Source organism: Salvelinus alpinus, chromosome 5, assembly GCF_045679555.1.
Source record: "Salvelinus alpinus chromosome 5, SLU_Salpinus.1, whole genome shotgun sequence".
Taxonomy (NCBI): Eukaryota; Metazoa; Chordata; class Actinopteri; order Salmoniformes; family Salmonidae; genus Salvelinus; species Salvelinus alpinus.
In genome coordinates, this window is record NC_092090.1 from 19,924,875 (window position 1) to 19,939,269 (window position 14,395).

Consider the following 14,395-nt stretch of genomic DNA (forward strand, 5'->3'; position numbering starts at 1 on the left):
GGAGAGGGGTTAAGTATGGAGGGAGGAGAGGAAGGACCCTGCTGCTCTGGCATGCGGCTAAGTATTGATTATCCTCCACACACACACACACACACACACACACACACACACACACACACACACACACACACACACACACACACACACACACACACACACACACACACACACACACACACACACACACACACACACACACACACACACACACACACACACACACACACACACACACACACACACACACACACACACACACACACAGAGAGAGAGAGAGAGAGACAGAGAAATAGCTGAGTCATCATTATGAATCAGGAAGGCTATACTTTATTACATAGGCTACTTACTATGAATCAGCATTTATGAGAGATTGTATGTGAAACACTGTTACGAGAATTATGTTCTCAGTGTTCATAAACCCAATTCAATTAACTACTCAGTCTGCAACCCAGAATTTGTAAGATACTGGTTGAAATGAAACAGACGGAGGAGTCTAAAATGTTTATTCACGGGCGCGCTAGTTAGTTGTACAAAACCATTCATTTTATACTAGCTCCTTACGCACATACTCTTGCACACAAACATTAGGTATCCTACGCACACACTGTCGCACTACCCAGCCGACAAAGATTAGGGACCGTGAGAAGCACTCCCTGTCCTTTCCCCAGTCTCTCTGTGGCCCCTAGCCAAGGTCGGCACCGAATCTTGCTCAGACAGTCTGTGTTAAGATTCTTTAGAGACATATCGTACAGATATATTGTTTTACCCTAATTCTGACTAAAACTACACACATCATTTATTATCATTTTACTGACTAAGACTACACATCGCTAATAATAATTTGATGGTTCTAATGTATTTCACTGATGATTCTAATCAATTACATACAATTATATAGTTTCGGGGTGGAATATTCTAATCATTCATTTAAACATATAAATTCCATCCACAAACACTGTCAGCCCTGAACACTAAACACTGACAATCATTACAAGCCAGATCATTTTGAATTAATGAATACACTTTTAATAAAAGTTGGCTTACTGTATTTGATAAGAAAACAGCACCAGTTTAAAACATTCAACACGGTTTACAAAACATTAGTTTCTGAATCACAACAGTATACCAATAGCACCCTCTAGTGTGTGTTGGTTGAAATCTCCTCTAGGAACTATTCCTAGAAATCGAGAATTTGGGATTATAATGGTTCTGTCTGCATTTTTCTCAAAACTGAGTTATTAACACAACCTTGTCCTAAACACCCTGATTCACGTTGTTAAGTTAAAAAGCAACACCATTCAAACCAACGAGGGTTCAGAACTATAAAGCTAATCATCTCAGAATCCTATTTGTTCAGATAGAACCTTTTAATTCCAATAAATAAATAATTGTTGAGCCAGGCCAGACCTGTTACTCCTCAACATGAGGGTTTGGTCAGCTCTAAGGAGCTACAGTAGTTAGTTACCTCTCAACATGAGGGTTTGGTCAGCTCTAAGGAGCTACAGTAGTTAGTTACCTCTCAACATGAGGGTTTGGTCAACTCTAAGGAGCTACAGTAGTTAGTTACCTCTCAACATGAGGGTTTGGTCAGCTCTAAGGAGCTACAGTAGTTAGTTACCTCTCAACATGAGGGTTTGGTCAGCTCTAAGGAGCTACAGTAGTTAGTTAGTTACCTCTCAACATGAGGGTTTGGTCAGCTCTAAGGAGCTACAGTAGTTAGTTACCTCTCAACATGAGGGTTTGGTCAGCTCTAAGGAGCTACAGTAGTTAGTTACCTCTCAACATGAGGGTTTGGTCAACTCTAAGGAGCTACAGTAGTTAGTTACCTCTCAACATGAGGGTTTGGTCAACTCTAAGGAGCTACAGTAGGTAGTTACCTCTCAACATGAGGGTTTGGTCAGCTAGTAGTTAGTTACCTCTCAACATGAGGGTTTGGTCAGCTCTAAGGAGCTACAGTAGTTAGTTACCTCTCAACATGAGGGTTTGGTCAGCTCTAAGGAGCTACAGTAGTTAGTTACCTCTCAACATGAGGGTTTGGTCAGCTCTAAGGAGCTACAGTAGTTAGTTACCTCTCAACATGAGGGTTTGGTCAGCTCTAAGGAGCTACAGTAGTTAGTTACCTCTCAACATGAGGGTTTGGTCAACTCTAAGGAGCTACAGTAGTTAGTTACCTCTCAACATGAGGGTTTGGTCAGCTCTAAGGAGCTACAGTAGTTAGTTACCTCTCAACATGAGGGTTTGGTCAACTCTAAGGAGCTACAGTAGTTAGTTACCTCTCAACATGAGGGTTTGGTCAACTCTAAGGAGCTACAGTAGTTAGTTACCTCTCAACATGAGGGTTTGGTCAGCTCTAAGGAGCTACAGTAGTTAGTTACCTCTCAACATGAGGGTTTGGTCAGCTCTAAGGAGCTACAGTAGTTAGTTACCTCTCAACATGAGGGTTTGGTCAGCTCTAAGGAGCTACAGTAGTTAGTTACCTCTCAACATGAGGGTTTGGTCAGCTCTAAGGAGCTACAGTAGTTAGTTACCTCTCAACATGAGGGTTTGGTCAACTCTAAGGAGCTACAGTAGTTAGTTACCTCTCAACAGGAGGGTTTGGTCAGCTCTAAGGAGCTGCAGTAGTTAGTTACCTCTCAACATGAGTGTTTGGTCAGCTAGTAGTTAGTTACCTCTCAACATGAGGGTTTGGTCAGCTCTAAGGAGCTACAGTAGGTAGTTACCTCTCAACATGAGGGTTTGGTCAGCTAGTAGTTAGTTACCTCTCAACATGAGGGTTTGGTCAGCTCTAAGGAACTACAGTAGTTAGTTACCTCTCAACATGAGGGTTTGGTCAGCACTAAGGAGCTGCAGTAGTTAGTTACCTCTCAACATGAGGGTTTGGTCAGCTCTAAGAAGCTGCAGTAGTTAGTTACCTCTCAACATGAGGGTTTGGTCAGCTCTAAGGAGCTACAGTAGTTAGTTACCTCTCAACATGGGGGTTTGGTCAGCTCTAAGGAGCTACAGTAGTTAGTTACCTCTCAACATGAGGGTTTGGTCAGCTCTAAGGAGCTACAGTAGTTAGTTACCTCTCAACATGAGGGTTTGGTCAGCTCTAAGGAGCTACAGTAGTTAGTTACCTCTCAACATGAGGGTTTGGTCAGCTCTAAGGAGCTACAGTAGTTAGTTACCTCTCAACATGAGGGTTTGGTCAGCTCTAAGGAGCTACAGTAGTTAGTTACCTCTCAACATGAGGGTTTGGTCAGCTCTAAGGAGCTACAGTAGTTAGTTACCTCTCAACATGAGGGTTTGGTCAGCTCTAAGGAGCTACAGTAGTTAGTTACCTCTCAACATGAGGGTTTGGTCAGCTCTAAGGAGCTGCAGTAGTTAGTTACCTCTCAACATGATGGTTGGGTCAGCTCTAAGGAGCTACCGTAGTTAGTTACCTCTCAACATGAGGGTTTGGTCAGCTCTAAGGAGCTACAGTAGGTAGTTACCTCTCAACATGAGGGTTTGGTCAACTCTAAGGAGCTGCAGTAGTTAGTTACCTCTCAACATGAGGGTTTGGTCAGCTCTAAGGAGCTACCGTAGTTAGTTACCTCTCAACATGAGGGTTTGGTCAACTCTAAGGAGCTGCAGTAGTTAGTTACCTCTCAACATGAGGGTTTGGTCAGCTCTAAGGAGCTACAGTAGTTAGTTACCTCTCAACATGAGGGTTTGGTCAGCTCTAAGGAGCTGCAGTAGTTAGTTACCTCTCAACATGAGGGTTTGGTCAGCTCTAAGGAGCTGCAGTAGTTAGTTACCTCTCAACATGAGGGTTTGGTCAGCTCTAAGGAGCTGCAGTAGTTAGTTACCTCTCAACATGATGGTTGGGTCAGCTCTAAGGAGCTACAGTAGGTAGTTACCTCTCAACATGAGGGTTTGGTCAGCTCTAAGGAGCTACAGTAGTTAGTTACCTCTCAACATGAGGGTTTGGTCAACTCTAAGGAGCTACAGTAGTTAGTTAGTTACCTCTCAACATGAGGGTTTGGTCAACTCTAAGGAGCTACAGTAGTTAGTTACCTCTCAACAGGAGGGTTTGGTCAACTCTAAGGAGCTGCAGTAGTTAGTTACCTCTCAACATGAGGGTTTGGTCAACTCTAGGGAGCTACAGTAGTTAGTTACCTCTCAACATGAGGGTTTGGTCAACTCTAAGGAGCTACAGTAGTTAGTTACCTCTCAACTTGAAGGTTTGGTCAGCTCTAAGGAGCTACAGTAGTTAGTTACCTCTCAACTTGAGGGTCTTGTCAGCTCCGAGGAGTTCCAGTATTCTGGTCCAGGGGCCCCGAGTCACCAGACGACCCTTAGACGTTATTATGACGATAGAGCTAGTGAGAGAGAAAGAGACAGAAGTGAAAGAGAGATGGGGGATGGAGTGGGGGGAAAGCAGGGAGAAGAGAGTTAACTTTGTTCAACTCAGTGTCTTCCGATTCTAACATGAAAAAGTTAGCTTGTGTGTGTGTGTGTGTGTGTGTGTGTGTGTGTGTGTGTGTGTGTGTGTGTGTGTGTGTGTGTGTGTGTGTGTGTGTGTGTGTGTGTGTGTGTGTGTGTGTGTGTGTGTGTGTGTGTGTGTGTGTGTGTTCTTACTTGTCTGTCAGGTTGTTAACATAGCCCTCTATCTGGGCAGGTACACCCTGCAGTATGGAGTTCCTGAAGCCTTTGCTCTCCACCAGTCTCCCATCATGGCCGTCCATCACCGTCAGCTGCACCCCATCATCTGGCTGGTACAACTTCCTGCCGTTAACCTGCTCGGCAACCACAACATCCAATCAACCAATCATGACATTATTGAATAACTTTTTACACACAGAGAAAGCAAACACACACACACACAAACACACACACACCTCTGTGTAGGCGAAGTCCTCCTTGATGTGGAAGAAGCGTGTGTTGTAGGACTCCAGCTTGACCTCTAGGAAGTGGTCTGTGGTGCGCTGTAGAGGAGAGAAAGAGAAAGAGAGAGAGAGAGAGAGAGAGAGAGAGAGAGAGAGAGAGAGAGAGAGAGGAAGAATAAAGAGAGATAGATAGATAGATAGATAGATAGATAGATAGATAGATAGATAGATAGATAGATAGATAGATAGATAGATAGATAGATAGATAGATAGATAGATAGATAGATAGAAAAGAGAGAGAGAGCCAGAGAGAGAGAGAGGAGAGGAAAGAGAGAGAGCGAGAGAGAGAGAGGAGAGGAAAGAGACAGAGAGAGAGGAGAGGAAAGAGAGAGAGCGAGAGCGGAAAGAGAGAGAGATCTTAAGTGACCGATACTGGTATAGAAATGTCAATCCTGTCCACAACACTGCTGCAGAGATTTATTGATGAGATGCCGAGACTCTTTCTTCTCTTTCTTTACATGACTGTATCAGTAACACTTTATAGAGAAGTTGTAAAGGGTTTCAAACACGGTGAATATACTATGAATAATAGGAACTAGTGTTACTAGAATACTATGTACTAGTACTAGGAATACTACGAATCACTAATAAACAGTTTACATAAGTGTTTGATTAACTATTTTACAAAACAATGCACAGTGCCATTTGTGACCAACAGACTGAGCTCTGTCCTCACCAGCTTGGCGCTGGGCAGTTTCCTTGGCATGGGCACATCTACGATGGGCATCTCTGCGTGCAGGGGGTAGGCCTGTGTCATGCAGTCACTGGGGCCGCTGCCCTTAGGGATAACGGCTGTGATTTTAACCCTCTCACAGCCCTTCACTGAACAGAAGGCAAAGTCCTCCTTCTCATTGTGGGCCTTCACTCGGAGAAACAGCAGGCTGAGAGGGAGACAGGGGAGACTAAGAGTTAATAAGGATTCACTCGGAGAAACAGCAGGCTGAGAGGGAGACAGGGGAGACTAAGAGTTAATAAGGATTACTGGGAGGAACAGCAGGCTGAGAGGGAGACAGGGGAGACTAAGAGTTAATAAGGATTACTGGGAGGAACAGCAGGCTGAGAGGGAGACAGGGGAGACTAAGAGTTAATAAGGATTACTGGGAGGAACAGCAGGCTGAGAGGGAGACAGGGGAGACTAAGAGTTAATAAGGATTACTGGGAGGAACAGCAGGCTGAGAGGGAGACAGGGGAGACTAAGAGTTAATAAGGATTACTGGGAGGAACAGCAGGTAGAGAGGGAGACAGGGGAGACTAAGAGTTAATAAGGATTCACTGGGAGAAACAGCAGGTTGAGAGGGAGACAGGGGAGACTAAGAGTTAATAAGGATTACTGGGAGGAACAGCAGGTTGAGAGGGAGACAGGGGAGACTAAGAGTTAATAAGGATTCACTGGGAGAAACAGCAGGTTGAGAGGGAGACAGGGGAGACTAAGAGTTAATAAGGATTCACTGGGAGGAACAGCAGGTTGAGAGGGAGACAGGGGAGACTAAGAGTTAATAAGGATTCACTGGGAGAAACAGCAGGTTGAGAGGGAGACAGGGGAGACTAAGAGTTAATAAGGATTACTGGGAGGAACAGCAGGTTGAGAGGGAGACAGGGGAGACTAAGAGTTAATAAGGATTCACTGGGAGAAACAGCAGGTTGAGAGGGAGACAGGGGAGACTAAGAGTTAATAAGGATTACTGGGAGGAACAGCAGGTTGAGAGGGAGACAGGGGAGACTAAGAGTTAATAAGGATTACTGGGAGAAACAGCAGGTAGAGAGGGAGACAGGGGAGACTAAGAGTTAATAAGGATTACTGGGAGAAACAGCAGGTAGAGAGGGAGACAGGGGAGACTAAGAGTTAATAAGGATTCACTGGGAGAAACAGCAGGTTGAGAGGGAGACAGGGGAGACTAAGAGTTAATAAGGATTACTGGGAGGAACAGCAGGTTGAGAGGGAGACAGGGGAGACTAAGAGTTAATAAGGATTACTGGGAGGAACAGCAGGTTGAGAGGGAGACAGGGGAGACTAAGAGTTAATAAGGATTACTGGGAGGAACAGCAGGCTGAGAGGGAGACAGGGGAGACTAAGAGTTAATAATGATTACTGGGAGGAACAGCAGGCTGAGAGGGAAACAGGGGATACTAAGAGTTAATAAGGATTACTGGGAGAAACAGCAGGCTGAGAGGGAGACAGGGGAGACTAAGAGTTAATAAGGATTACTGGGAGAAACAGAAGGCTGAGAGGGAGACAGGGGAGACTAAGAGTTAATAAGGATTCACTGGGAGGAACAGCAGGCTGGGAGGGAGACAGGGGAGACTAAGAGTTAATAAGGATTACTGGGAGAAACAGCAGGCTGAGAGGGAGACAGGGGAGACTAAGAGTTAATAAGGATTACTGGGAGGAACAGCAGGCTGGGAGGGAGACAGGGGAGACAGAGTTAATAAGGATTACTGGGAGAAACAGCAGGTTGAGAGGGAGACAGGGGAGACTAAGAGTTAATAAGGATTCACTGGGAGGAACAGCAGGCTGGGAGGGAAACAGGGGAGACTAAGACTTAATAAGGATTCACTGGGAGGAACAGCAGGCTGAGAGGGAGACAGGGGAGACTAAGAGTTAATAAGGATTACTGGGGGGAACAGCAGGCTGGGAGGGAGACAGGGGAGACAGAGTTAATAAGGATTACTGGGAGAAACAGCAGGTTGAGAGGGAGACAGGGGAGACTAAGAGTTAATAAGGATTCACTGGGAGAAACAGCAGGTTGAGAGGGAGACAGGGGAGACTAAGAGTTAATAAGGATTACTGGGAGGAACAGCAGGTTGAGAGGGAGACAGGGGAGACTAAGAGTTAATAAGGATTACTGGGAGAAACAGCAGGTAGAGAGGGAGACAGGGGAGACTAAGAGTTAATAAGGATTACTGGGAGAAACAGCAGGTAGAGAGGGAGACAGGGGAGACTAAGAGTTAATAAGGATTCACTGGGAGAAACAGCAGGTTGAGAGGGAGACAGGGGAGACTAAGAGTTAATAAGGATTACTGGGAGGAACAGCAGGTTGAGAGGGAGACAGGGGAGACTAAGAGTTAATAAGGATTAGGGTGGAACAGAGTTAATAAGGATTACTGGGAGGAACAGCAGGTTGAGAGGGAGACAGGGGAGACTAAGAGTTAATAAGGATTACTGGGAGGAACAGCAGGCTGAGAGGGAGACAGGGGAGACTAAGAGTTAATAATGATTACTGGGAGGAACAGCAGGCTGAGAGGGAAACAGGGGATACTAAGAGTTAATAAGGATTACTGGGAGAAACAGCAGGCTGAGAGGGAGACAGGGGAGACTAAGAGTTAATAAGGATTACTGGGAGAAACAGAAGGCTGAGAGGGAGACAGGGGAGACTAAGAGTTAATAAGGATTCACTGGGAGGAACAGCAGGCTGGGAGGGAGACAGGGGAGACTAAGAGTTAATAAGGATTACTGGGAGAAACAGCAGGCTGAGAGGGAGACAGGGGAGACTAAGAGTTAATAAGGATTACTGGGAGGAACAGCAGGCTGGGAGGGAGACAGGGGAGACAGAGTTAATAAGGATTACTGGGAGAAACAGCAGGTTGAGAGGGAGACAGGGGAGACTAAGAGTTAATAAGGATTCACTGGGAGGAACAGCAGGCTGGGAGGGAAACAGGGGAGACTAAGACTCAATAAGGATTCACTGGGAGGAACAGCAGGCTGAGAGGGAGACAGGGGAGACTAAGAGTTAATAATGATTCACTGGGAGGAACAGCAGGCTGAGAGGGAGACAGGGGAGACTAAGAGTTAATAAGGATTCACTGGGAGAAACAGCAGGCTGAGAGGGAGACAGGGGAGACTAAGAGTTAATAAGGATTCACTGGGAGGAACAGCAGGCTGAGAGGGAGACAGGGGAGACTAAGAGTTAATAAGGATTCACTGGGAGGAACAGCAGGCTGAGAGGGAGACAGGGGAGACTAAGAGTTAATAAGGATTACTGGGAGAAACAGCAGGCTGAGAGGGAAACAGGGGAGACTAAGAGTTAATAAGGATTCACTGGGAGGAACAGCAGGCTGAGAGGGAGACAGGGGAGACTAAGAGTTAATAAGGATTCACTGGGAGAAACAGCAGGCTGAGAGGGAGACAGGGGAGACTAAGAGTTAATAAGGATTCACTGGGAGAAACAGCAGGTAGAGAGGGAGACAGGGGAGACTAAGAGTTAATAAGGATTCACTGGGAGGAACAGCAGGCTGAGAGGGAGACAGGGGAGACTAAGAGTTAATAGTGATTCACTGGGAGGAACAGCAGGTAGAGAGGGAGACAGGGGAGACTAAGAGTTAATAAGGATTCACTGGGAGGAACAGCAGGCTGAGAGGGAGACAGGGGAGACTAAGAGTTAATAAGGATTACTGGGAGGAACAGCAGGTTGAGAGGGAGACAGGGGAGACTAAGAGTTAATAAGGATTACTGGGAGAAACAGCAGGTAGAGAGGGAGACAGGGGAGACTAAGAGTTAATAAGGATTACTGGGAGGAACAGCAGGTTGAGAGGGAGACAGGGGAGACTAAGAGTTAATAAGGATTCACTGGGAGAAACAGCAGGTTGAGAGGGAGACAGGGGAGACTAAGAGTTAATAAGGATTACTGGGAGGAACAGCAGGTTGAGAGGGAGACAGGGGAGACTAAGAGTTAATAAGGATTACTGGGAGGAACAGCAGGCTGAGAGGGAAACAGGGGAGACTAAGAGTTAATAAGGATTACTGGGAGGAACAGCAGGCTGAGAGGGAAACAGGGGATACTAAGAGTTAATAAGGATTACTGGGAGAAACAGCAGGCTGAGAGGGAGACAGGGGAGACTAAGAGTTAATAAGGATTACTGGGAGAAACAGAAGGCTGAGAGGGAGACAGGGGAGACTAAGAGTTAATAAGGATTCACTGGGAGGAACAGCAGGCTGGGAGGGAGACAGGGGAGACTAAGAGTTAATAAGGATTACTGGGAGAAACAGCAGGCTGAGAGGGAGACAGGGGAGACTAAGAGTTAATAAGGATTACTGGGAGGAACAGCAGGCTGGGAGGGAGACAGGGGAGACAGAGTTAATAAGGATTACTGGGAGAAACAGCAGGTTGAGAGGGAGACAGGGGAGACTAAGAGTTAATAAGGATTCACTGGGAGGAACAGCAGGCTGGGAGGGAAACAGGGGAGACTAAGACTTAATAAGGATTCACTGGGAGGAACAGCAGGCTGAGAGGGAGACAGGGGAGACTAAGAGTTAATAATGATTCACTGGGAGGAACAGCAGGCTGAGAGGGAGACAGGGGAGACTAAGAGTTAATAAGGATTCACTGGGAGAAACAGCAGGCTGAGAGGGAGACAGGGGAGACTAAGAGTTAATAAGGATTCACTGGGAGGAACAGCAGGCTGAGAGGGAGACAGGGGAGACTAAGAGTTAATAAGGATTCACTGGGAGGAACAGCAGGCTGAGAGGGAGACAGGGGAGACTAAGAGTTAATAAGGATTACTGGGAGAAACAGCAGGCTGAGAGGGAAACAGGGGAGACTAAGAGTTAATAAGGATTCACTGGGAGGAACAGCAGGCTGAGAGGGAGACAGGGGAGACTAAGAGTTAATAAGGATTCACTGGGAGAAACAGCAGGCTGAGAGGGAGACAGGGGAGACTAAGAGTTAATAAGGATTCACTGGGAGAAACAGCAGGCTGAGAGTGAGACAGGGGAGACTAAGAGTTAATAAGGATTCACTGGGAGGAACAGCAGGCAGAGAGGGAGACAGGGGAGACTAAGAGTTAAGAAGGATTACTGGGAGAAACAGCAGGCTGAGAGGGAGACAGGGGAGACTAAGAGTTAATAAGGATTCACTGGGAGGAACAGCAGGCTGAGAGGGAGACAGGGGAGACTAAGAGTTAATAAGGATTCACTGGGAGGAACAGCAGGCTGAGAGGGAGACAGGGGAGACTAAGAGTTAATAAGGATTCACTGGGAGGAACAGCAGGCAGAAAGGGAGACTAAGAGTTAATAAGGATTCACTGGGAGGAACAGCAGGCAGAGAGGGAGACAGGGGAGACTAAGAGTTAATAATGATTACTGGGAGAAACAGCAGGCTGAGAGGGAGACAGGGGATACTAAGAGTTAATAATGATTACTGGGAGAAACAGCAGGCTGAGAGGGAAACAGGGGAGACTAAGACTTAATAAGGATTCACTGGGAGAAACAGCAGGCTGAGAGGGAGACAGGGGAGACTAAGAGTTAATAAGGATTCACTGGGAGAAACAGCAGGCTGAGAGGGAGACAGGGGAGACTAAGAGTTAATAAGGATTCACTGGGAGAAACAGCAGGCTGAGAGGGAGACAGGGGAGACTAAGAGTTAATAAGGATTCACTGGGAAAAACAGCAGGTTGAGAGGGAGACAGGGGGGACTAAGAGTTAATAAGGATTACTGGGAGAAACAGCAGGTAGAGAGGGAGACAGGGGAGACTAAGAGTTAATAAGGATTACTGGGAGAAACAGCAGGTAGAGAGGGAGACAGGGGAGACTAAGAGTTAATAAGGATTACTGGGAGAAACAGCAGGTAGAGAGGGAGACAGGGGAGACTAAGAGTTAATAATGATTCACTGGGAGAAACAGCAGGCTGAGAGGGAGACAGGGGAGACTAAGAGTTAATAAGGATTACTGGGAGAAACAGCAGGTAGAGAGGGAGACCGGGGAGACTAAGAGTTAATAAGGATTACTGGGAGAAACAGCAGGCTGAGAGGGAGACAGGGAAGACTAAGAGTTAATAAGGATTACTGGGAGAAACAGCAGGCTGAGAGGGAGACAGGGGAGACTAAGAGTTAATAAGGATTACTGGGAGAAACAGCAGGCTGAGAGGGAGACAGGGAAGACTAAGAGTTAATAAGGATTACTGGGAGAAACAGCAGGTAGAGAGGGAGACAGGGGAGACTAAGAGTTAATAAGGATTACTGGGAGAAACAGCAGGTAGAGAGGGAGACAGGGGAGACTAAGAGTTAATAAGGATTACTGGGAGAAACAGCAGGCTGAGAGGGAGACAGGGGAGACTAAGAGTTAATAAGGATTCACTGGGAGGAACAGCAGGCTGGGAGGGAGACAGGGGAGACTAAGAGTTAATAAGGATTACTGGGAGGAACAGCAGGCTGAGAGGGAGACAGGGGAGACTAAGAGTTAATAAGGATTACTGGGAGAAACAGCAGGCTGAGAGGGAGACAGGGGAGACTAAGAGTTAATAAGGATTCACTGGGAGAAACAGCAGGCTGAGAGGGAAACAGGGGAGACTAAGAGTTAATAAGGATTCACTGGGAAAAACAGCAGGCTGAGAGGGAGACAGGGGAGACTAAGAGTTAATAAGGATTCACTGGGAGAAACAGCAGGCTGAGAGGGAGACAGGGGAGACTAAGAGTTAATAATGATTCACTGGGAGAAACAGCAGGCTGAGAGGGAGACAGGGGAGACTAACAGTTAATAATTATTCACTGGGAGGAACAGCAGGCTGAGAGGGAGACAGGGGAGACTAACAGTTAATAATTATTCACTGGGAGAAACAGCAGGCTGAGAGGGAGACAGGGGAGACTAACAGTTAATAATTATTCACTGGGAGGAACAGCAGGCTGAGAGGGAGACAGGGGAGACTAAGAGTTAATAATGATTCACTGGGAGAAACAGCAGGCTGAGAGGGAGACAGGGGAGACTAACAGTTAATAATTATTCACTGGGAGGAACAGCAGGCTGAGAGGGAGACAGGGGAGACTAAGAGTTAATAAGGATTCACTGGGAGAAACAGCAGGCTGAGAGGGAGACAGGGGAGACTAAGAGTTAATAAGGATTCACTGGGAGGAACAGCAGGCTGAGAGGGAGACAGGGGAGACTAAGAGTTAATAAGGATTACTGGGAGAAACAGCAGGCTGAGAGGGAGACAGGGGAGACTAAGAGTTAATAAGTATTACTGGGAGAAACAGCAGGCTGAGAGGGAGACAGGGGAGACTAAGAGTTAATAAGGATTACTGGGAGAAACAGCAGGCTGAGAGGGAGACAGGGGAGACTAACAGTTAAAAAGGATTCACTGGGAAAAACAGCAGGTTGAGAGGGAGACAGGGGAGACTAAGAGTTAATAAGGATTACTGGGAGAAACAGCAGGCTGAGAGGGAGACAGGGGAGACTAAGAGTTAATAAGGATTCACTGGGAGGAACAGCAGGCTGAGAGGGAGACAGGGGAGACTAAGAGTTAATAAGGATTACTGGGAGAAACAGCAGGCTGAGAGGGAGACAGGGGAGACTAAGAGTTAATAAGGATTACTGGGAAAAACAGCAGGTTGAGAGGGAGACAGGGGAGACTAAGAGTTAATAAGGATTCACTGGGAGGAACAGCAGGCTGGGAGGGAAACAGGGGAGACTAAGACTTAATAAGGATTCACTGGGAGGAACAGCAGGCTGAGAGGGAGACAGGGGAGACTAAGAGTTAATAAGGATTCACTGGGAGAAACAGCAGGCTGAGAGGGAGACAGGGGAGACTAAGAGTTAATAAGGATTCACTGGGAGGAACAGCAGGCTGAGAGGGAGACAGGGGAGACTAAGAGTTAATAAGGATTCACTGGGAGGAACAGCAGGCTGAGAGGGAGACAGGGGAGACTAAGAGTTAATAAGGATTCACTGGGAGGAACAGCAGGCTGAGAGGGAGACAGGGGAGACTAAGAGTTAATAAGGATTACTGGGAGAAACAGCAGGCTGAGAGGGAGACAGGGGAGACTAAGAGTTAATAAGGATTACTGGGAGGAACAGCAGGCTGAGAGGGAGACAGGGGAGACTAAGAGTTAATAAGGATTCACTGGGAGGAACAGCAGGCTGAGAGGGAGACTAAGAGTTAATAAGGATTACTGGGAGAAACAGCAGGCTGAGAGGGAGACAGGGGAGACTAACAGTTAATAAGGATTCACTGGGAAAAACAGCAGGTTGAGAGGGAGACAGGGGAGACTAAGAGTTAATAAGGATTCACTGGGAGGAACAGCAGGCTGAGAGGGAGACAGGGGAGACTAAGAGTTAATAAGGATTCACTGGGAGGAACAGCAGGCTGAGAGGGAGACAGGGGAGACTAACAGTTAAAAAGGATTCACTGGGAAAAACAGCAGATTGAGAGGGAGACAGGGGAGACTAAGAGTTAATAAGGATTCACTGGGAAAAACAGCAGGTTGAGAGGGAGACAGGGGAGACTAAGAGTTAATAAGGATTCACTGGGAGGAACAGCAGGCTGGGAGGGAAACAGGGGAGACTAAGACTTAATAAGGATTACTGGGAGAAACAGCAGGCTGAGAGGGAGACAGGGGAGACTAACAGTTAAAAAGGATTCACTGGGAAAAACAGCAGGTTGAGAGGGAGACAGGGGAGACTAACAGTTAAAAAGGATTCACTGGGAAAAACAGCAGGTTGAGAGGGAGACAGGGGAGACTAAGAGTTAAAAAGGATTCACTGGGAAAAACAGCAGGTT

The 14,395-nt window shown here is 46.7% G+C and overlaps 1 protein-coding gene across 3 annotated transcripts in view; it reads right to left on the reverse strand.

The window, feature by feature from the left end:
* Positions 1 to 14,395, reverse strand: part of LOC139575666 (cell migration-inducing and hyaluronan-binding protein-like) — a 167,083-nt gene that overhangs the window by 2,521 nt on the left and 150,167 nt on the right. For all 3 annotated transcript variants that reach the window (XM_071400857.1, XM_071400858.1, XM_071400859.1), the window contains exons 25-28: positions 5,587 to 5,791; positions 4,863 to 4,949; positions 4,603 to 4,760; positions 4,243 to 4,343 (exon numbers count right to left, since the gene is read on the reverse strand). In XM_071400857.1, the coding sequence (XP_071256958.1) occupies positions 4,243 to 4,343; positions 4,603 to 4,760; positions 4,863 to 4,949; positions 5,587 to 5,791 (551 nt within the window). The remainder of the gene's footprint in view (positions 1 to 4,242; positions 4,344 to 4,602; positions 4,761 to 4,862; positions 4,950 to 5,586; positions 5,792 to 14,395) is intronic.